The sequence below is a fragment of the Trematomus bernacchii genome, unplaced genomic scaffold, assembly GCF_902827165.1.
Source record: "Trematomus bernacchii unplaced genomic scaffold, fTreBer1.1, whole genome shotgun sequence".
NCBI lineage: Eukaryota > Metazoa > Chordata > Actinopteri > Perciformes > Nototheniidae > Trematomus > Trematomus bernacchii.
In genome coordinates this window covers 2,905,950-2,929,140 of record NW_022987698.1, presented here as the reverse complement: position 1 = coordinate 2,929,140, position 23,191 = coordinate 2,905,950, and the positions used below count along the sequence as shown (strand labels likewise).

Here is a 23,191-nt window from a genome sequence, read left to right as displayed (position 1 = left end):
GGGGAAGTAACACATTGTTGGTTTTGATCTTATAATGGGATTTGTTTACCATAAGAAAGTTAAAGCTTATGCCCAGCATTATCGTTTAAACATGAAAACATTTCAGCTACATTTTAAAAGTTAAGATAGCTGGGTAAACTGATGCTATGTGGACCACTATGTTAGCACAGAAACTCATAATTAGTTGTGCTCTTTGTGATTGTGATGGCTTTGTATGTTATACGGCTTCAAACACGCATGTTTTAATGGCAGCTTGTAGAGAGCTGATGCAAAGTGTTTCTGGGAGGTCGTTGTAGAGGATGAAAAGGTGGATGAAAACCTGAAAAGAGTTGCGTTGTAGAGTATTGGTCCGCCTGTAAGTTGTAGGAACGTAAAGCAAGTGACTGCAGGAGCTGTGCATGATGGGTAAGCATCGGTTCCCTTATTTTGAGCTTTGTGCCCATTCGATACAAAGTAATGTCAACTTGTGACTAATCACAGGCTCACGATTTGTTTTTGTAGTTGTTTTTTTTTACACATTTGACACTTTAAGATTATTATATTTCCATAATGTCACACAGGCTTGACAGGGTTAACCCCGTTTTCAACTACAAAACGAACAATGAAAATCTGTTGCAATTTTTTGTTTTTGCTTTTACCTCTGCCAACGAGGTTGTATTACTGCTTGGTTGGTCTGTTTATTTGTTTGTCTGTCAGCAGGTTGAAGGAAAAGGTACGGGCCTGATTTGCATGAAACTTGACAGAAGGGTGAATTATGAGGAGAACACCTTCAACTCTGGAGTGGATACAAATCAGGGGGCAGACACAAAAAATAGGTTTCATTTGTTGCAATTGTGAGACAGGGCATTGTGCTGCATTCATGTGATGTTAGAAAAATCAGAGTTTGTGTGAACGTCCTCTCATGTCAGCCGCCACATTATAAACCACTGTGCCTAAATACTATGTGACTAGTCAGCTCATCTGCTGAGATATTTTACAACCTGTGTTGCAACAAAATGTAAACTTTAGAAATAGCTAGAAATATATATATTTTCCTATATAATTGATATAAACTAAAGAGAATTGACATATCCGGTTTTGTTGTCTCAAATGCTTTTATATTTTACTCCTGAACAATCTGCTGTAGTACATCTTAAAAAAGTGTTTCTGTCATTAAGCCCTTACCGATATTAACTGTGGACAAATAATAAAAAACGTCTTTCATTTCAACAGCACACAAACTGAAAGTAATGTCTAAAGTAATAAAGTTTGTGTGTGAACTAAGAGGAATTTGTGTCTTTTACAAACATAAGAACACTTTTCAAACACAGATGTATAATAGTCAAAGAGATAATAAGTTAAATCCTGTGTTAAAGGAAAATGGAAAGATGTATTATACTTAAGATACTTAAGATCTTATTTATACAATTTTAAACTAAGATATGGCATTTTTGGGAAACAATGATATACATATATTTTACTTTGATAAATTCTTTTATTTTGAGTATGCAATGACAAATGTACAAAGTAATGAATGTAAAAATTGTACGTGTAATAAGCTAAGGCTCTAGCACTGACCTTTTTGGGTCATTATAATATTTGGTTTGGTGTGTTACTATTTTAAAAGTAATGACTTATTGTTGTGAATTTGTTTGCTGTATGTATTTGTTACACAATGAAAATGACTGAACTTAACTAAACTATATCCTCTTAAATCACCAGGTATATCGTTATATGAACATCTCTCAAAGAAAACTGACGACAACCTTCATCAAGGTAGAATTTATTACAGGAAAGTATTAGCTTTAGCTAGGTGTACCTTATAAATTGTATATACCACAGGCTATTAATACAAAGAAACTCCAGGTGCAAAGAGAACAAGGGGTCATTGCAGAAATATTTATTGAAATAAATATGCAATGGATACACTTTTATATTATGTCACATAAATATTGAATTTAGAGGCAGTTCTTTCAAAAATTCCATTAAAATGTTTAGGATTTAGTTTCACTCCAATTAATTTGCTCTCATCAAAACAATGTAAATACATTATTCTAACAAAACGTTCTGCCTTAGCGACATATACTGGTCCAATTAATAATTATCTTACTTTATAATACTCAATACTGTTTTAGCTTATGATTTACTGCTATCGTGCTGGATCGAAGGGCAAGTGTTCACATCTACTGCTATATCAATAGTACTCATTCATATAGAATATTGCGAACATTTAATATTTACAATCTCAAAAATGAGCGAATAAAAGCTTCGGTTATAATGTGAAAAGATATCTTGATATATAAAACTTTAGGATTTAGACAAATATTTAGCAGATTTAAGAGAAAAAACAATCTATACTATGCTCTAAGCACCACAATGCAACTTGCTACTCTAGTTTGGTGAAAAAAAAAAGGCTGCGTCATGCTAGGTCGTTAGAGTCATTCAAACACTGATTAAAAGGTCATTCTGTACAAGGAAATCATTTAGAAATCATAGGTAGATATTTCAACTTAACACCAAAGTCAGTCTGTTTTCATATCCTTTATGAGAGTTATTTCTTCATTAGCAAATTCACGTCACTGCATATGAAACAGTTTTACAGTTTGTTAGAGAAAAATCTGTCACTTCAAATCTCACATGAATGGGTGAGATTGTTTGTCATTTTGATAATAAAAACTAGTATAAAGTCTTAAGTGATATGAAAATCTGAGACGGACTTTGACAGTCCAATAAGTGCTGAACAAGGAATGCACGTAAAGATCCACAAAGATTTTCCTAAAATATATTAAAACAAAAAAATGGACTCACAAATACTCTCTTACAGTCTTAAAAGTACACAGTATTCTATTTGGGTATGAGTGTAGGGATTCAGGGCATGCACCACCTGGCACTCAAGATGGCTTGTCACCTTCTTTCTTCAGACGGCTTCAGCAAACAGAAACAAAGAAACAGGGTCAACACTTTTGTCTGTGAGACACATTTTCCTGGAGTTCAACTAAACATTGTGTAAGTATCTTGTCTTGCACGGTATATTGATATGAGAAATATATCACAATACCCTACCATTAGGAAGGGCACAATAGCCTATATTTATTAGTAGTGTGGGGGTAATAATGAGAGGGTGGTGGTTGTGCATTGCTATGCTACCACCTGCTGCAGGCATTTTGGGCGAGTTTTTTGTGTCATACTGTATATGCACGCTTCACATACGATGGCTGTTTTCGAGCGGCCACTGCTCTTGGACAAAGCATCGGGAGCAGAGCGAAATATGGCTCTAAAATACTGTAGCTGAGTCGCGCTTATACTTATGAATGTCTTACTATTAATGTCTTTCATTGTTGTAAAGCACTTTGAATTGCCTTGTGTTGAAAGGTGCTATATAAATAAACTTGCCTTGCCTTGCATATGAAGGTAATTCAATAACGGAGCTGTTGATTGCTTCTACATTTTTAAGAGTAGCATAAGCGCACTCTTTAGGTTTTAACCTTTCACAATAAAAGCCCTGGACCATATGTGCTATATCAACTCAACAAGTAAGCTTCCAGTATTGCAGACACTTATCTCAGCAAGATTTTAACCGGTTTTTAGCAGCACTCTGAAATTAAAGTTGACGTTTTCCCGTGAAATTGTTACAGTATCACTATCAAGATTTTTTTAGGCAGGTATTTTGATACTGTGTCAACACTAGAATAATGTTGATAATTATGGCTCCATCTTAGAGGAACTGAGTAATTACTATGGGACTTTAAGTATAATGTAGTCACATAAAGCTGCATAGCTACCATAATAAAGTGATAGCTCTGATTGTTGAAAGCCTGTGCACTAGATAATACATTGAAAAGCCTCACCTGTAGTAATCTTCCTGACTCGGGAGTTGGCCTCCATGCATGTGATGCGCATGCAGCCACTGCTGCTCCATCGCCATCCTCTGCAGCTCTGCAGACTGGGCATGCATCGCCTGGAGCTGGTGGGCAGCAGACATCTGAGGAATCTGACCCTGCATCTCTCGTTGATATGCTCCTACGGGAAACAGAGATTTAATAAAGAGTCAAATTAAAGGGACGTGTTTTAAATTGTTGGCTGTTAGAATTCGTTGATGCGTTCTGAGCATACTACCTTAAAGGTGGGGTAGGTAATTTTGGAGAAACCAGCTCGAGTGCGCTGGAATTTGAAAATACACAGCCGGAAGAAATCTGCTACTTCCTTACAGAGCCCCTCCTCCAACACACACGAACGCGCACATGACCAATGAGGGCACGAGGTACGTAGGCCATCCAGTCATTTTAGCCGGGCCGGCTAAAATGATTGGTCGTGCTTTTTACAGTACTACGGCTTCCACAGATGAAATTTTTTATGGATTTTTTGTCAAAGCACTTAAGATATTCATTGCTATCGGGATGTTAAGAGCATTCCATGGAATATAACAAAAAGTGTATCTCGAGCCGGTTTCTCAAACTTACCTACCCCACCTTTAACTCTCCACAACATTAGAAAATAAAAACGTGTTAACACTAGAGCAGTGAGTGTTTACGTGTGGTTTTATGTCTTGTTTGTTCTTATAATGTCAGAGCTGCTCTAGCGTATCATAGTTGCTAAATGTATTGTCAACATTTCCCAGGGACAAACATTGTATTTTCATGCATTTTATAGATTTGTGTAAATCTGTGTGTTATAAGAGCTGTCTCTGTTATGCAGGCTTTAATTGTATCTGTATACTTTTGTTCACTGCTTTTATCTTTTTATCGTCTGTGCTTTTAAACTTTTCCCATACGCACCGTCCCTGTCTAATAAACTAAACTAGGAGTTGGGATTACGAACCAAACAGTGGGTGGCGCAGCATCTCATGATCATGAGGGAGATCGCCCAGTAGAGCGTTGGGGATCGGGCCCCCAGGGAAGGGGTAGCGGGCCAAACGTGGGCCTCCTTGCAGAGGGTCCAGAGGATGAGGGTTTTGACCTGGACGAAGAAAGTAAATCATTCAGTACATTTTGGTAAAACCGTCAAATTTTCTAAAGTCCTTAAGAATTCTCCCTCACATCTTTCGTCATAGCAGTGAAAAGCTCCAACATCACCTTGCCCAAGCGGATCCTGCTGGTGCAGGTGGAGGTGGGAGTGAATGTGAGAGTGTTGGTGGTGGTGCGGCGTCACATTGAGCATCTGCAACCTGGCGGCGGGGTCGGCCCCTACAGACGCCATCCTCTCTGCGTGGAGCCGCTCTGCAGTGAGTCGCTCTGCGTAGCTCAGCTCGGGGCGCAACTGAGGCGCAGCCAGCACCATCCCTCGCTCCATGTGGTTCAGCCCGGGATGGAACTGGGCGAAGTGGTGGGGGGGCCCGGGGATGTGGGGGAGACCGATGGCCCCGTGTCTGGCAAAGTGCTCCATGGGGTTGGCAGATTGGTGTAGCATTTCCATTTCTGGGGGCTTGACCTCATAGCCGGGCTTCATCCTCTCGTGAAGCTCCCTCTCGCGCAGGTTCCTGAGCTCGCGCTCTCTGAGGTTGGGGTCAGCGCCGTACAGGCCCGGCATGTGGTAGGCCAGCAGGGGGTCGCCGGGGCTCAGCGACACGTAGAACGGGTGGTTGCGGTTTGATGGCGACATGACATGGGGTCGGGCGTAGTGACTCAGGGTGCGCAGGGCGGGTGTGTCAGGGCCGATGTAGGGGGGCACAGCAGCCACAGTGGTGGGCGGCTGCTCAAAGGAGGGGCGTCCGTGGCCGTGAACCGTCATCTGAACATCGCTCATACGACTGTCGTGGGAGGAGCTGGAGGCTCTCTGCAAGCAAGCAAAGTGTTTCAGACAGTGTTCATTTCAGCGGTTCATTTAGATGAAGTGTTAGTATTGCTTATGTATTATAAATAAGAAATAGACTCACACTCACTGCATTTCTGTCTGCCTCCCTTTCTCTGTCTCTCTCACGGTCTTTCTCCCTTTCACGTTCTTGTCGAGCACTGTGCTCAGCATCTCTCCTCAACTTTTCCACCGCCTCCTCTCTTTTCTTGGCCAGCTTGGAGGCCGTAAGTGGAGTGAAGAACAGGTCTGTTCTGGAACAGGAGTTGTAACCACGATCCAAGTGTTTGATAAACCTGAAAGACAAGATTCAACTATTAAACTTTCAGGAAACGATTCAGTTGTTCGTTGTTTAGAGCTCGATTCTTGTCACTTTTTTTTAAAACAATTTTGGCGCCAACTGTATTGCTGAAATCTAGGAATTCATTAACTCAACACGGATTACCTTCGCAACAAAGTACAAATGGTAACGGCATCATTATTCAGGCAAGTCCACAGCTTAACTGAAATACATGAACCTCTTATTTGTAATGGGGAAAAAAATAGGCAATGTTCAATAATCATCCAACAGCTTCAACCACACTTAATGTAGCTATGATCACAAGCTGATTTGAAAACCAAGAGACACTCCTAACAGACACTTTTGGTTTGAATCCAAATATGTTATTAACAATGGCTCCATTGTTCATGTTTGATGTTGCTCTTGGTAACAGCTTAACACACACAAAGCAATACACTTCAAACATAAAATATATTTAAAAACACAAAACATGACAAAGTAAGCACCTCAATGGATGTAGTGCTTTGAAATGCTGCACCATAGCTCACTGACTGACTGGAGCACTGAACTAAAATGAAAGTGCCTCTTGTATTTCAAATACTCTTGTAAAAGAACCACTTAGTTACCAGTTGATGCTTGTCGTGCCATTGAAAGCGAAATTAACCAAAACCCCAATTATCACAAGATGAGGGAGATATTTATAATTTCCCTTTGACAGAGTTCCTCCCCACATACCGTGCAGACTGGCTGGCATGGCTGGCCATGTTGATGATGGTGGGCTCCGGCGAGGGGCTGCGAGATGGAGGCGGTGGGCTCTCAGCCTCTTCCATCTCATCCAGTGGCTCTTCTTTAATCTGAATTTGTGAACATCCTGCTGCCGTGCTCGGCGAGGGTCTCAGAGGTGGATATGACGGCTGGAGGCTCGGGACCGGACCAATAGCAGAAGATGTTACAGGGGGGAGAGGAAGTGAGGCTGCTGCCGGCGGGTGAGAGGAAGTCATGCTTTTTCCAGGGTGGGTCTGCACCTGAGAGAGCACTGGCAGCTGGGTAGGAAGGGACTGCATTGGCAAAGGCTGTGGCATGAGCTGAAGGGGGGGCGGCGGGGCGCCCGGAGGATGCGGGTTGGGCAGAGAATTGAGGGGCTTCAGAGCAGGGGGAGGGGGGAGATTGGAAGGCATCTGAGGGAAAGGTGTAGAAGACTGATTATGTGGACCCTGTTTGTGTGAACTTGGGATTGGAGTGGTGGGAGGGGGCTTGATTTGAGAGCCAGAGAGAGAAGGCTGGGGGAGCTGAGACTCCCTAAAGAAGGGTGGGGGTCTCTGGAGGGCCTGAGCCGACGGGCCATGGGTCTGCAGAGGCTGTGCAGAGTTGAGAGCCGGGGGGACCTGAAATGCTGGAGACAGAGGACAATCCTGACCGAGTGCTGGCGGAAGAGGAGGGGGACCAGAGAGAGCGTGAGGGGCGGGCTGTGGGCGGGCGTTTGGTCCAGCTGGCTGACCGGCAGCGGGCTGAGGGGGGTCCGGAGAGGCAGGAGGGGGGCTCTGAGCGCCATCAGCAGGAGGAGTGCTTTGTGGTGGCTGATGAAGGATGGGATGGCCCTGAGAGGGGATGGCCTGGAGGGCTGGAGGGTCAGCCGGCCCCCCCGCAGCAGCAGCAGCCGGCTCTGGCAGGATCCCCCCGGGCTGGGCCGAGGAGTCGGAGTCGCTCTCGTTGCCCTGCTGCGGGCTGGAGATGCTGGGGGAGGAGCTGCGGTTGTCCTGGTCGATGTCTTTGGTGTCGCTGCTGCCGTCGTCCTGAGCGCTGCGGCTCTCTGAAGAGCTCTCCTCCTCCACCTCGGCCTCGCCCTCGGACCGCGAGCCCCGAGGATCCTGGAGCAACAAACAATATCTCGTTAATCACGCTGAGCAATAGATTCTTAGGGTCACCAAAAAACACCAAATTCCAGCAGCAAACACAATATAGTTTGAAACGTAGATCAAGGTTAATTACTGTTACAACATTGAGAATTGTTTTAATGAAGACAGGTTGGTTTTAAAGAAGCTCAAAGACAAAAATCTAAAATAGGGAGAGAGGCTTGAGTAGATTACAGTGATGACAGACTCTCAAAACACGTAGGGAAAAGTTTCTGTCCTTGGCCAATTTGTTTGAATTCAAACACTCTCAATGAAACTTTGTCTATTTGTTATGTTTTTAAACATTCAAGGCCTTGATTACCCTGCCCCCTCAATTCCACAGACATTTAAAGATTTCAAGGACGCATGGAAACCAAGATGACTGTTTTTCTTTGCACAGATAACATTTTATTTGACTCAAATAGTGGTGAAGTTCCCTCTCACCTGTGTCTTCGGCCTTTTAGGAGTAACTTTTTCAGGCTCTTCCGGCCCCTGAGCAGGACTCTCCCGTACACGCTTTGTTGTCTTTGGTGATGTGACCTCTTCTTTTATCTTCTGTGGAAACCAGATGACATTTTCACAGTGGTGTTAAAAAGAAACAGAAAACAACGATGACACAAAACCTCAATGAGCGATGTTGAACAAGCATGTAAGGCTGCAGCAGCAGCATAACATATTATGAATATATATATATATATTTTATGAATATGTTATATAATTCAGTTTCATGCATGCTGGGACAGACTTATCTTTTATTAAATAAACGGCTGAGTTCTTTGAAGATCTCCTCGTCAGAGTCATATTCAAACAGCCCAGTTCGTCTGATAAGAGAGTGTTACGAAGTGTAAAGTTATGTTTACCTTGTTCGTCTTCTTGCTGGATTCGTTCTTATTATCTGTGGAAGAAGATCTCAGCGAATTAGAAGTCGCTCCGCTGGGGGAGGGCTGGCTGCTGGACTGCTGATCCTCACTGGTGGGGGAGCCCGTGAGCCTCCTGTGGCCACTTCTCAAAGATGAAAGCTGGTTTAAAAAGATAATTAAAAGATCAGTATTCAATATTGTTGAAACACATGCAAGGAGACACGTTTTCCCTACTGTAAAAGGTATTTTCCCAGAAAGTAGCATGTTAATCATTTTTGACAGATTCAATAAGGGTGTGAGATCTCTTGTATATGATAATTGGACATTTAAGTTGCCCTGACACTTCCTTTTGAAGGTTTATTAAGTGATAAATATAACTGTATGGGCCTTAGGCTTACAGGTGCTCTGCTTCGTCGTGTCCTCATGCCATGCTTGTTGTTCACCTCCTCTTCCTCTTTAACAGGTTTAAACAGGAATGGAGCGACTGCAGATTTAGAAGCTGGCGGCAGACTTCCATGTTTGCTTTCGTGCGTGTGGCAGGTCGTGCACAGCAACGAGGTGTCTCTCCGCCCATGGTGCCAATCCTTAGAACCTGAAGAAAAGAAAACTTTAGGCAAGAGTTTGACCAAGAGTTTAAAAAAGGTTATAATACTGGTTACACTTTCTATGACACCCATGTCTAGAATAGATTATAAACATTTGAATATGTAAATCAAATCTGTATAATTATAGCTATATAGAGCACTCATTGAGAGTCTTGTACAACAACAATAATAACATTCAAGTCATTTTATGCACTATTCATTTTACTATTGTAATGTTTCCACTCTATACACAAAATGTATATTATAACTATAAATACACAGTGATATGGCACAATATAAGCATGTTTATAGATGTGTTATAGATGTGTTAAAGACCTTGGCATAATGGAAAGTTTTACCCAAGCACTTTTCACACATTTAAAGGCTATTACAGAAACGTGTAAAACATTAGTACTAAAAAATACTGAGCCCAATAAATCACAAAGACATGCACTGACTTGATGCACCGCAGTGGCTGCAGCTCTTGATTTCCTGTTCACTGTCTTCACTGTCAAGATCGTCTTCACTGGCAGAACTCACATCCACTGCAAAGAAATATCAGCTTCAATAAAGTCATCCAGCTCATTTCAATTCCACACTTTGTCACAACGTAATGTCTGAAGCTCACCTGAATAATTCAGCGATGGGGTTACGGGGACTGCTGCAGAGCGAGTCTTGGCTTTGCGGGAGGACGGCTGTCGACGTTGCTGCCGATAAGCTCTAGTTCCCGCAGCCTCAGGAGTTTTCTTCCAGTGGTAGTAGAACGTGATCAGCTCCCCCTGAGGACAACAACACAGGACTCTTTAGAACAATCCTGGTTATGTTTCTAATACAAAATAAAGCTGCCGTGAAATCACTGCATGCACTAACAAGAATGTTGTATGCAAAATGAGAAGTGTTCAATTACAGTCTTTTTGCTGGGCAGAAAGTCTTTCCGGATGCGGAAGAAATTCTTTCCATACTGTCTCAGGCCTTTGATGAAGCGTTTCTGTGGGGGGGGGGGGGGGGGGGGAAAGGAGGGAGGGTGTTCGTGGGAAAAGTTAAGTGACATACAGTTACAAGAAAAAGGCTCCAGTTTAGACAAAGTTAATTCTGTGATGTATAGAAAATTGTATTAAACACAAACAGTTATTATAATGAAGCACTAGACTGGTAGGGGTAAAAGAAATACTATTTTACTGCAGGCTTTCATATTAAAGTGATTAAAGTTAATTAAATACCTTATAAGACAAAGTTTAATGGACTCTGAACCGTCTAAAATGCTAAGTATAGTTACATTCATAAACAGTTGGCATCCTTTTTATCCCCAAGGATTTTTTCCGCCTGCACAAACATTCTGAAGGTCTAACATTGACTGACCTTCAGTGCTGTATTACTAACTAAAGGCGTCTCACCACATCATCCTCAGACCAGCATTTCTCAATGAGCTTCGGCAGAGGCTTCTTCACCAGGCGCTGGAGAGCTTTTGCTGCATCATAGTGACTCGCATGGAGCTGGAATTGATCAAAACAGAGATGTTTGAATAAATCTTTAGCATCTTTACTGGATACAGATGAAGTACATTTTAGTTGAGCTCCACACCATGTTGAGTGCGTTGAGTGTGGTATCATCACGGGAGGCTGCAAGACATCCATCCTCTGTTGACCCACCGTCACACATCCCTGCAAACGCTGCCATGCTCCTGAAGAAAGAAAAAGGTGAAGTTAATACAGAGAAGGTAATACCAAATCTTTCTAGAAAATGTAGTCTGATTATTAGGAGTGTTTCTGAAATCCTTGATAATACTGCTGTCTCCTGCAGAAAAAAAGCATTGTTAATAGTAAGGCTGAACCCAATGTCATTTTTCTTTAACATTCAAAGCTGCTATTGAGGTTTTCTTTTAAAAAAACATCCCCATCTAGTTGTTCACAAGGGACACGAAAATAATTAACAAACTTTGGCAAAGATGCTCGCCTTATACGTCACTGAAGAGAGTCGAACCTAGGTGACACACAGTTTAGTGCCGACACTGACCTGGCCGCTCTGAGGTACATCAGAAGGTCACAGTCATTGACCCCCGGCGTCCACATCAGATCCTCCCTCTCCGTCTGAGTCTGCAAACTGGGAACGGGCCGCGGCTGCAACTCTGGGAGTTTGGCCTGCAGTGAGACCAAGACAGTACCGGAAACAAATGTTAGACCAACCTTAAAGAACGCAACTGAATTAGAGAATTAGATGGTAAAAACCCAAGCACTGTTTAAAATACAATACTGACAAGATGTTTAAGACTTGTTTCAAAGTAATTGCCAAACAATGATTTACATTTTGATTGATTCAAGTGTCAAACAATGGTTACAATGTGTAACTAAGGTAATTAATGGATAAAGGATTTCCTTATAATCAAATAGATGTAGTTGTTGTTTGCTAGTAGTACCTGCTCGAATCTGTTTAACATAATGTGATACTCAAAAAGAATTTCAAATGTAACACACAACAGAATAGCATAGACTGTCACTGTAAGACGTGCAAATAACAAATCATACTGGACAGACAGTTCTGACAAGTTACATAATGAGCTTTATCCAACACTCTGCAATCTGTATACATACTTATTCAAATCAGTGTTTCTACAAATAGACCTGCAATGATTAGCCGAAAAATCATTGTCCAAGAAAAACTATTTTGAATCAATTTGTTAACAGAAAGGTCAAAAAATGATGATTTCAAGACTCTCTAATAAGGGGATTTCCTGCTTTTCTCTGTTTTATATCATATTAAACTAAACCTCATTGGGTTTTGGACTGACATTTAAAGACACCACCTTGTACATTTTATTTGTTATATTTTATAGCCCAAACAATTATCAATGAATCTAAACAATTGGCATTATAATCCATAAATAATCCATAATAGTCAGAAATGGCGTCACCATCTACCCAACTCATTAATTTAAAAACACAACATATAAAGGTGTACCTGATGACTTTGTCCCACTCTTATCTCTCCCTGTGTGCTGTTCAGGCTCCTGGAAAACAAAAATAAAGCATTGAGTCATTATCTGAATTAATAATAATTTGCCACCTACAGTCATTGGACATTGGCAAATAAAACGTACATTCAGTTATGTCCACAGTTGAAAGTGAGTGTGCTCTTCAAATAAGGACGACAAAAATCACAAAATGTAGCAAAAAAACATGATGTCCTGGTTTTATTATGCATTACACTAAACCAAGACACTGCTATTATAATACTGTTATTATACATTAGTGGTATTTAAAGCTTATACAATGTAGTTACAACTAGCAGTTGAAAAGGAGAAATTATGATGATATTGTGTTAAAATTATAAGCCAGAGAGTTTTGTCTGCAGAAAAAGTCAGCAAGCAAGCTCCCAAAGTGTAGCAAGCACAAGTACTGTGAGTTGAAAACTGTGAGACGATTGTACAATTGTGATATTGTTGTGTTTACAATAAATGAGTCAGTGCAGGAAGTCAGTCTGCTATGCTGTATGCACTGTTGTCTGATGGGTAATTATCACAGTACAGACGTGTGATCGATATATCCTGGCTGTCAGAGCAGCTGTGATTTCAGCAGCAGAATAACATCCCGCCCCTACATCAAGAGCCAATCTCAGCTGTGACCTGCGACGTTTCCTTATATTACATGAATGAAATCCGACGCTAGCTACCGCAAAAGACTGTCTGTCAATCAATCATACATGAGCTGCTAATTTTTACGGTCACCATTACGAGAACAGTGTGTGCTACTTAGTGAAATCCTAACAGGTTGACAGCAGCTGGCTGTCTCGGGGTTAACTGCGAGCTAAAGTATGCAATCAATAACAAATATCAATGTTAGCGTGCACGACACGTCGCTGACACACACACAGCGACCAGTGTCAGCACACCCACAGGGAATAACAACCGATTAAATAAACGATGCACAATCTGCATATGCTGACATTATTTGAAATAATACCTGCAGAAACAACTGCTTGCTGCATTTAGGCGTTCATATAAACATTTGTGTTTTCAACCAGGAGCTGCTAGCTGCTAACCAGACAGTAACATTACGCTGTTATTTGGCTAGCTTGTTAGCCAGACACGAACTTCGTGACCACTGACACTCCGACTATTTCACACACACGGCTCTCAAAGTCACGCTGCAAAACTGTTAAAAATACATATTTAATGCACAATATCTAAAATATATTTGCAAACGGTAAGTTAATCAAGTTACCTCCGCGGACTGAACAGGTCGTCCATGTCGAGGGCTGTTTGGATGTGGCTTGTTGACACTACGCAGCGCAGTGGGCGATACACACAAAAACTATGCGAATCCCCTATTACATGGCTATTCAAAATGGAGGCGGTGTAGTGGAGGGAGTCAGTCTATTTTTTTCCCAGTGTAATGACCTCAGCAGCCACAGCTAAGCCTTCAAAGTTCTCGGTGTGCATAACTGAGCATGTGCCGTGGAGAGGCTGCTCATCATCAGCTGCTGCTGCTGCTGCTCGGGGAGGAAGCCTCCATGAAACACTCTGTGGTGTTTAAACTATATTATGTAAGCCATGACAGTCACCCGACCGACGCAAACCGCCCTGAATAACCACTTACTAATAACATAATGCAAGGTATGCCGTATTTAATGGGTCTGGGATTATAATATACAATACGAAAGTAAACATCACAAATAAATATATGCATTTGAAAAAATAAAATAAATTGATCATGTGGATGCGATGTGTTGCTGTGATTTAGCGGGTACACCGGGCAGCTTATCACTTTAATTATTTATAATGTATTTTTTTTACACATGCAAAAAAAAAGTAGGATTTATTTCAAAATAACAGATAAGTCGATGGACAGATGCAAAGACTCTCAAGAGGGCCTCTCCACTCCCCAGTGTAAATCCTTTATAAAACGAAACTCATTTAAAGGTTTAAAAAAAAAAAAAAAAAGCAATTTGCATGTGATTTAAAGTATGATTGGTAAAACACATTTTATCCAAGTTTTAAAATACAATATATTTGGTAGGTTTTAAGCATTATGTACATAATATAGATTATGTATATAATATAGCATTTTGTTGACATAGCAAACAAAATCTGAATAACACTTGAATTTGTTACCGTTATGTCTTTTATATATTAACAGATTACACATTTGCAGATTGCAACACATGTGTACATTTTCCCCTATTTTGAGGCTCCAAAGATCACTAAATGTATTTGCATACTGAGGTACCCATTAGTTTTAATTTACAGTATTAAGGTCCCTGAAATAATATGACTAGGAATATTTGAAATATATCATTTTTAAAAACAAATTAAAACCATTTACAACAGCAAAATGAAATAAATAATCAGGATACATTTGGTCACTAATACAACTTTATTATTAACCGTCTCCAAGTGCAGATTTTGTGATAACAGTTATTCAGTGCTGCAAATATATTTTACTCAAGTTATTTTAACCCACACTAACAAACGGAACATAATACAGTAGAAGACTTGATTGTTACAATTTCAGAAAGTACAGTAAGTGCTCTATAAAATTAATTACCAAATAGCTCCGATGTGTTTTTCATTTCATTTCATGTTTTTAGTTTTATTTTATCCAATGTGTGGTCATGGATTTACTATGCATGGATCCATTTGTATGTTAGGTAAATGCACCATCCATTTAAATTGGCTTTCTGAAGTTTTTGCCAGCAAAACGTGCTTTGTCCCCCAGCTCCTCTTCAATTCTGCAATAAAAAAAAGAAAAAGAAATAGAGAATAAGTTATTATTTTTTTTTATGCATTTATTCTTTACATGTAGACCTTTCCCTTTGTTTTTAAAAAGTTCATAAACAATATGAGCCAAGAACACACACAATTCTGTTAAAAAAAGTCCAAAATGAATTCCCAAGCAATAAAACAATATAATGCATGCACGGCCGCATTTCAAACTTTCACATTTGCACTATTCGGATGATATTCCTCATTTTGTTTTAGACTTACCGAAGTATCTGGTTGTATTTGGCCAAACGCTCAGAGCGACAGGGTGCCCCAGTCTTGATCTGAAATTGCATGACAAAATGTGTACAATGACTTAAATGTAATAGGGATTATATTTTTTTACATTTATGTCAAAGGCATTACATTCTCAAAAGAAACTAGGGCTATGGCATGTCTGTAACCACCCTTAAAATAAAAGATAAACACAGTATTTTAAGGCCTAAACACCACCAAATATATATTAAAGCAGAATATTTTGTGTAGGAAATTACTACATCTATTGTTTAAAAAACAAAATGTACTTTTACATTTTACAACACTCTAGAATTATTCGAAATGTTTGGATCGGATGTCTTAAATTATCAGAAGGAAATACTGCATTTAAACAGAATAAAAAGACATTCATAAAATGCAACAACAGAAAAAGCATTTGAATGTAGATTAAATATAATTATGTCAACGTATTGGATGCCGCTACTATTCGGTACAGCCCTAAAAGTCACTCAAGCATTCCCTTTTTTATTTTTTTAAATCGGCATTTACCTGTCCAGTGCACAAGCCGACCACCAGATCTGCAATGAAGGTGTCCTCGGTTTCTCCAGAGCGATGGCTGACCATCACCCCCCAGCCATTCTCCTGAGCCATCTTACACCTGTGAGCAGGACCAATGAGGGACATTACCGGTCATTGTGTTGTTTATAGTCTAATACTCAATTGATCTATAGACACATGCTCGATTTATTTTATATGTCAAGTATTGACTTACGCTTGCATGGACTCAGTTACTGTGCCAATCTGATTGACCTTAAGCAGCAGGCAGTTGCAGGCCTTGTCCTCCACAGCCTTTCTGATGCGATTAGGGTTTGTCACCGTGAGATCGTCTCCAACAACCTGGATCTCTGTGCTGGCTGTGAAGCTGGACCAGGCCGCCCAGTCGTCCTGGTCAAAGGGATCCTCGATGGAAACCACTGCGAGTGAAAACATGCAGACATGATCGTTAGGGCTTCAAACTGAAATCTGTTGTTCCATCAAAAGAGTCTTTCAAACTAAATCAGACAGCTCCATAATCAACCAATCCCTGCTTGTTATCAAATAAGTAATATATTAGGTCCAACAAGTTAAGAAACTTGAGTAATGTCAAGTTTTATCGTCCATCATCAATTTTATAAAAAAATGTATTGGGAGTTCATAGGTAGTCCCACGTGAATGGGGTTATTTTTACCTTAGTCTAACTATGCCACAAGGTCCCAATAATAAGCAGATGTTTTAACAAAATTGATTCATGTCATCATTGGCAGGTAGAGATCATCATCGCTTGTAAAAACAGTATATAAAATGCAGGTTTGAACTAACATTTATAACATTGTACAGGGTTAATTTCATGAGAACAAAAACAGTGTGTGTTGCGACAAACAGAAATACAAAATAAAACTCCCCTTGGCATTCACAGTTGGTTTTGCAAGTACTCGAGTCAAAGTAAACAAATGTGTGTAATCTTACTTTTTGAAAAGTGCTTTGATGAAGTTTACTTGCTTCAAAAAAGGACATGACTTTCAACCTTTTTCCCCTCTTCTGTTTAATATTTGTTTAAGACTCAAGCTGCAGCTCAAGATGCCAAGTGCTTTCTATTGTGTATTTTAAGATCCAAAATAGGAATTTATGTTAATATGAACATAAGTGTTGTTTTTGAAAGCTTCCCAAGGATGAAAAAAGGTGGTTGAAGTAGAAAATCAGTGTTGAACAAAGCAAACAATGTGTGTAGCTCACCTTCATGAGATTACGTCGGTACTATATTGTATCCTGCTCTCTGCCTGCTTAATCATGTATAAAAGGAGAAAGTGTCTGCACGTTACCTGGATAATCCTTCACAAAGCTCTTATAGAGATCAGCCAGCTCGTCAGGGCTGATGTAACGGCTCGGGTCATCGGGCGACTTGAAGTCCAGATCATATTTTCCCTCCCTGTAGAATTCAGACGCTGCCACATCCATGCCGATCACAACCTGATCGGTGTATCCTGCCTTGGCGATGGCCTCCTTCACCAACTCCAGAGCTGCAGAGTTAAACAATCAGTATGACACTCCACTAGAACACAATCATCAACTGCAGAACCATCAAAGCAAGTAACATTTTAAGTCGGCAAACCTTTCCAAAAGTGTTGTTTTGTTTTTTTAAAACACGTTTTCTCTGCCCGTTTACAGTGTTTTTTGTTCTTCTATTGGCTGTACTTTGGTCTTTTAGTTTAGGTTTTTTGAGATTATAGCAGTTTGACACTGGACAATTTATTTTTGTTAAAGAACCCAGAAAGCTGTGCTTATCTTTAAAATGGTTTATTTACCAGCAGCTCAACATAAATCATCCCTTTTACCTTCTTTGTTCTCCAGAATGTTTGGAGCGAAGCCTCCCTCATCGCCCACATTGGTGGCATCCTGACCGTATTTCTTCTTGATGACGTTTTTGAGATTGTGGTAGACCTCTGCTCCAATGCGCATGGCTTCCTTAAAGGTGCTTGCACCAATAGGCAGGATCATGAACTCCTGCATGGCGAGCTTGTTGCCTGCATGAGAGCCGCCATTGATCACATTAAAGGCCTGGTGGAGGTGGAGAGAAAGGAGAGCTGTGAATTAAAAATCCCCTGGAAGGTAAACTGAATAATGAAGAAAATATACCAGGATATTGATGCATGTACAAAGAAACTCACCGGCACAGGCAAGATGACCTCTGGGTTTCCTGCAAGGTCAGCAATATGACGATACAGGGGGACACCTTTCTCTGCTGCACCAGCTTTGCAAACAGCCAGGGAAATACCCAGGATGGCGTTTGCTCCAAATTTGGCTGTTTGGGGTAAAAATATTAGCATTAATTTATATACATTTATGTCTACCTACTGCAATCAGAAGGGACATTAATAATACAAAATCTCAGATCTAAGAACATGCATCAAATATTTGTATAAAATACTGCATAATGCAATATAATCTACTAAAGTCTTTTTTGGGAGTTATAATACACTATGATCCTATAAAATGTCTGTGAGTGACCAGCAATTATGAAGTATTTAAATACGTGACCTAATAAGACAATACTTTAATTTGTATATTATTAATGGTCTATACTGTACACTATATCTCCATGCTTACAACTATAAAGCGTTTAAGCAGTTCTATGTTAGTTCATCATCTATTGTAGACTCTAGGTAATCGTAGCAAATGTTACCAAACGTTTTTTTACTGGACACAGGTCATCTGACCTCAATTCAACTGAACTAGTGTTTCACTTGTAAAACACAAAATCAATGGTGTCAGACTAATGGAATATATATTGTAACCTTAACCTTAGAGTAAAGCATAGCCTTGTTTTTTTACAGAATGATCTTCATCACTAACATTTGTTCTCTGTGCCATCCAAGTCAATCATCATCTGGTCAATTTTCTCCTGCTCAACCACAGACAATTCCTGAGAAGACGAGAAGAACAAGATGGGAATGATTAGTGTTGGGGAAATATTTTCCTAGGCCCATAACTTTGACCCAGTTTATCCTGCCCTCACTGAGCACAGGAATGCAACCTTGGGCTGCTGTGCTCTCATTTCATTTCAAACCTTTATTTATCCAGGTGTATCCCATTGAGATCATCGATCTTGCTCTCAGTATTTTGTCTCCCTATTCCTGCCTGTTGGCGTCACCTGATAGAGGTGTTATAGTGCTTTGCCTGTTTTATCTTGTAATGCAGCATGTTGAGTATTCTCTCAGAGCTAGCTAAATACATGGGACTGGGGTAGAGATCTTCAGAATTGGTCAAGCAACCACTGTGTCACCTCTTGACTGCAGCACATGTCAATTCTCCGGCATAATAAACCATCAGTATTTGCCATCAAGCTCCAGCTCTCCCCGTGTCACTGAGTTTCGTCTCCATTGCTCCAGAAGTTTCCATCACAATTAGTACCAAAACAATGAACAGTCCCACATTTTTTTATTTGTGACATTGATAATTATCTTCTTACCTGGCCAACAAGTGCAGGTGCAAGAGTTGAATTGATGTGGTCTACGGCCTGTGAGACTCCTACAACAGAAAGATAAGTGGGATCACTCTTTTACAGTGTTATGGACAAATCATGTGACAAAAGCATTGATATAGATATGCATGCAACTTTTTTTTCTCAAACACATACACAGAGATTCATGCAATTGTATTTTTTTTTATAAACTGCTTTTAATGATCAAACTTATTTTCTCTTATTGAGCATGTCAACACAGTTTTATGTCACCACCAATCCACGGGCTTAACATCAATACTGGAGTGAGAGCATGCTTTACTGACAATGCACCATGCTATTCAAGCATTCAGTGATGAGTTGTTATGTTGTTGTGTGATTATTGGTCTAAGGCAGGGGTTTTCAAAGTGTGGGAAGGTGAGCCTCCCCTCAGAGAACATAAGAACAGCCGCGCCCCCCCTCCCAATTATTATTGCTATTATTATTGTTGTTGCTATAATGCAGGGTAAATTGCATTTCAAAGAGGTCCAGTAAGAGAAAATGTCATTAAATGCTCTGATTCGCTGTCTACCTTTCTCTTTTTTGAGCATGCCACTTGAAATTACTCCGACTGTTTCTCTCTTCTTGTCTCTGTGTGTGTGTGTTTAAATCTATCGTGCTGACTCACTGACAGCACCGATTTGATTAAGTGTCACCTCCTTAAAATATTAAACAATAACTTTTTTAAACCTTTTAATCTTTATGTTTTACATTTTCAACATCGTGGATAAATCCTTATATGCTCCCGGCAACACACTGAACGTCAACTTTGCCTCCTTATTACACTCACTCACCCCTACTTTAGTGGGAACAATGAGTCTTAGTCTTTGATGCGCACAGGCGGATGATGTGGGGATGCAATGTTGACAGGAATAAACACAGATCATCCTCTGGCTGCAGCTGACCGCTTTTGATCAAAGTCAATGCGGAAAACCCGCACTCACACAGGTAGGTGGAGGTGAAGGGAATGAGCACTTTTACAGCCTTTATGGCGAGGTGGGGGAACTCGGTCTCCATAGACAGCCAAAAGTATGCAATTGACATTTTCTGCCAGACGCTGTCTCCTCTCTCACTTTAGGTAACTTCACAAAAAATCGATCCATGTTGCCGCTCGCATAAAGTTAGCTGAAGTTAACTAGCTAGATTTCACTGTTTCTCGTTATTTTGATCCCCTGAAGCTCTCTGGCACCCCCCCCGGGGAGGCGCGCCTCACACTTTGAAAACCGCTGGTCTAAGGTCAATTGGAACGTTTTGTAATTGAGAGGGAACAGGCAATCATGACTTACTAACCCTTTCACATCTAACAGGGAGGAAAAAAAGAGAAAGGGAAACATTTTACATTTAAAAAAAGGTTGAAATATAGCATTTCACAATTGTGCTTTAACCTTGTAGGCCTAGAAATAATAATATGGGGACAAATATTCAATAACATTGAATACTGCACTAAGATTTTACTTGTGATAAATAAACAGATAATAAACTGTACTCAGTTCTGCCTTCCTGCTGCTAGATAGGCTTACGCACCTTTCCCAAGGTAGCGGGACTTGTCATTGTCCCTGAGCTCCAAAGCTTCGTAGATTCCAGTCGAGGCACCGCTTGGTACAGCTGCTCTAAACAAGCCTGTGAAATGTACATGAGGACAGAACAGTGGTGACTCAACAATCACTAATATTATTAGATTTATTTTGTCAATATATACATTTTTCAATAAGTCATAAACATAAACCTACCTTTGTCAGTGTAAAGGTCCACCTCTACCGTGGGGTTTCCACGAGAATCAAAGATCTCTCTGGCGTGGATCTTGACAATAGACATGGTGTAGGACCTTGAGAGGAGAAAGAAAAGGTGAAGTTGTTACTATCCTAGGGTCCTCTTGTTAAGAGTGTGCTGTAGCTAAAAGAATCTTGCAAATATAAACTCTACACAATGAAAAAAACTATTTTTCGTTTGCTTTTGGCGCACCTCTTTTACTCGCTTTCCTCCTTGGAGCTTACTCACAAAAATATCCTGATTTAGCTTCAAGCTTAGGAGTGCTAACAGGCATGCTACCATCCTAATTGGATTAGACCTTCTCATCTGATGAATCACATGGCAGTAAGGATGTAGACATTTCTTCATCCTTCAAGGATGGGTTCAAATTGCAACAACAATTTGCTGCATTAAAATGTAGTCAATAAGGATTTCAGTTTTAGCAGTCATGATGCTACCTTGATTACAATATCAATGATGCAATAGCAAAGTCCTTCTGCTATAGGACAGGATATCCTCAATAATCCCTCCCAATTGCATGCCAGATAAACAACCAGGCAAAGTAACAGAAGCAGAACCAATGAGTAGGCTAACCACGGCACATATTATGTGATCAAAGTGATAAGATATACAGCTATTTCCTGCCAAAAGCAATCGTTGTAAGTGCATGAATCCATGCATGTTTGGCTAAATATGCTTAATAGTTCAGGCTAATATAGGGGGAAGTTAAATGAAAGTCACTGTTTTTATAGAAATTATCACTTTATCCTTGACCTTGGAAATAGTACCTTCACACGCAAATGAGCTCAAGGACAACTTAATAGTGAAGAAAAATCTAGCAAGTGAACAGGGAGTGAAGGTGTTGTTTATCACTGAATCTCATTAACAATGTGACCGCTTTGGTTACATTTTGAAAAAGCAACTCAATGACGAATTGGCTAGGATTCATTATAGCATAACATTAACACATCGCAAGCTGTCTCACCACTGTCTACCCAAATAAAATACAGTTTAGGTTAGTTTTGTCTCAATAACTTTAAGCAGAGTACGCACTTAATTCCAGACCCAAAACACAGCGTTTCAAATTACTGATTTGGTTGTGGCAAACATAAGCTAAAGCTAGCTAACTAAACTAACGTAAAACAAAAACACGTGCATGTAGACGGACTACTCCGAAATCAGAAAGAAACAAAGGCAATATGACCGATAACAGAGACGGATTAAATGCAAATAGATGACTCTACCTTGATGTCAAAAGCAGACACGTTGAGAAGTCGCAGCTGAGTGAAGAGAGTACTTTCTTCTTCTTCTTCTCCTTTTATTTCGCTGCACGCTCGTCGCCTTGTTTATGCGTTGCTGCCCCCCGTGGTCTTTAATGTGAACTACACCAGATAATCATAACTACCCTGGATGAAACGAGAATCAGAATCAGGTTCATTACCCAGTGTACATGGTGCATACATGAACACAGTCAAAGAAGATACATTGTAAGAAGAGGACCAAGAAATATAAGAATTATAAAAAAATATTTTAGAAAACACCAATTATAACGAATTATGAAAAATATGTATACCAAAAAACTACATACATTATAATATGACAAAATACTCAAATCAAATACAATCAAATCAAATATGTGCAGTATTGGTATGAAAAGTGGAAAGCCGTGCAGATATTAAAAGAGGTAGCTTTGTGTGCAAAATGTTGTTGACCTGCACAAGTCCTTTGTGCTGGACTGACAGTGTATAAGAAGACATTGTTCACATAGTGTGCATTCATTTAATGCATAGTATCAGATTAATTTAAATATAAACATAGAAAAGTAATTAGAAAAACATAAATAAGAATTATAAATGTGTGGTAGGCGTTTTTCTAAAAATATATAACAACAATTATTATGAAAAGATGGAAATATGCGCTTCAATAACATTCTGAAAAAAGGGATTTATAATGTATTGGTTGTGCAGGAATGGGATACATAATAATATTACAATGCACATCATTAGAGAAAGATGCAGGGTTCAATTACTTTCCACGCGCCTTATGGAACATG

General features: G+C 40.0%; 2 protein-coding genes across 5 annotated transcripts; both read right to left on the bottom strand.

The window, feature by feature from the left end:
* Positions 1-1,746: 1,746 nt before the first annotated feature.
* On the bottom strand, positions 1,747-13,868 carry rereb (arginine-glutamic acid dipeptide (RE) repeats b). Of its 4 annotated transcripts, none has more exons than XM_034138555.1 (17): positions 13,600-13,868; positions 12,338-12,386; positions 11,396-11,520; positions 10,964-11,063; positions 10,777-10,875; positions 10,290-10,370; positions 10,011-10,161; positions 9,841-9,927; positions 9,197-9,390; positions 8,799-8,957; positions 8,383-8,493; positions 6,782-7,914; positions 5,852-6,062; positions 5,016-5,751; positions 4,798-4,935; positions 3,828-3,999; positions 1,747-2,904 (listed from the first exon to the last, which is right to left on the bottom strand). In XM_034138555.1, the coding sequence occupies exons 1-17, from the start codon at positions 13,623-13,625 to the stop codon at positions 2,871-2,873; spliced, it is 3,606 nt and encodes a 1,201-aa protein (XP_033994446.1). In that variant the 5' UTR covers positions 13,626-13,868; the 3' UTR covers positions 1,747-2,870. The 4 variants fall into 4 exon arrangements, with proteins under 4 accessions (XP_033994446.1, XP_033994448.1, XP_033994447.1 ...); XM_034138557.1 differs by having other exon boundaries at positions 5,052-5,751; XM_034138556.1 differs by having other exon boundaries at positions 5,858-6,062.
* An 862-nt stretch (positions 13,869-14,730) lies between these two features.
* Positions 14,731-22,468, bottom strand: eno1b (enolase 1b, (alpha)). The gene is made up of 12 exons (XM_034138553.1): positions 22,383-22,468; positions 21,120-21,214; positions 20,914-21,009; positions 19,360-19,418; positions 18,744-18,813; positions 18,059-18,192; positions 17,726-17,948; positions 17,213-17,410; positions 16,126-16,327; positions 15,903-16,011; positions 15,363-15,421; positions 14,731-15,106 (listed from the first exon to the last, which is right to left on the bottom strand). Exons 2-12 carry the CDS (start codon positions 21,202-21,204, stop codon positions 15,043-15,045), a joined length of 1,299 nt encoding a protein of 432 aa, XP_033994444.1. The 5' UTR covers positions 21,205-21,214; positions 22,383-22,468; the 3' UTR covers positions 14,731-15,042.
* Between the last annotated feature and the right edge of the window lie 723 nt (positions 22,469-23,191).

Coding starts and splice junctions, on each gene's coding strand:
- rereb (XM_034138555.1), bottom strand. CDS start 13,625: ATGGACGACCTGTTCAGTCCGCGGAG. Junction 12,387..13,599: donor GACCTGTTCAGTCCGCGGAG/GTAACTTGATTA, acceptor TTTGTTTTCCAG/GAGCCTGAACAGCACACAGG. Junction 10,371..10,776: donor GCTGGTCTGAGGATGATGTG/GTGAGACGCCTT, acceptor CCCCCCCCACAG/AAACGCTTCATCAAAGGCCT.
- eno1b (XM_034138553.1), bottom strand. CDS start 21,204: ATGTCTATTGTCAAGATCCACGCCAGAGAGATCTTTGATTCTCGTGGA. Junction 16,328..17,212: donor CTTTGTGAAGGATTATCCAG/GTAACGTGCAGA, acceptor TTTCACTCGCAG/TGGTTTCCATCGAGGATCCC. Junction 15,422..15,902: donor TCGGCTTGTGCACTGGACAG/GTAAATGCCGAT, acceptor ATGCAATTTCAG/ATCAAGACTGGGGCACCCTG.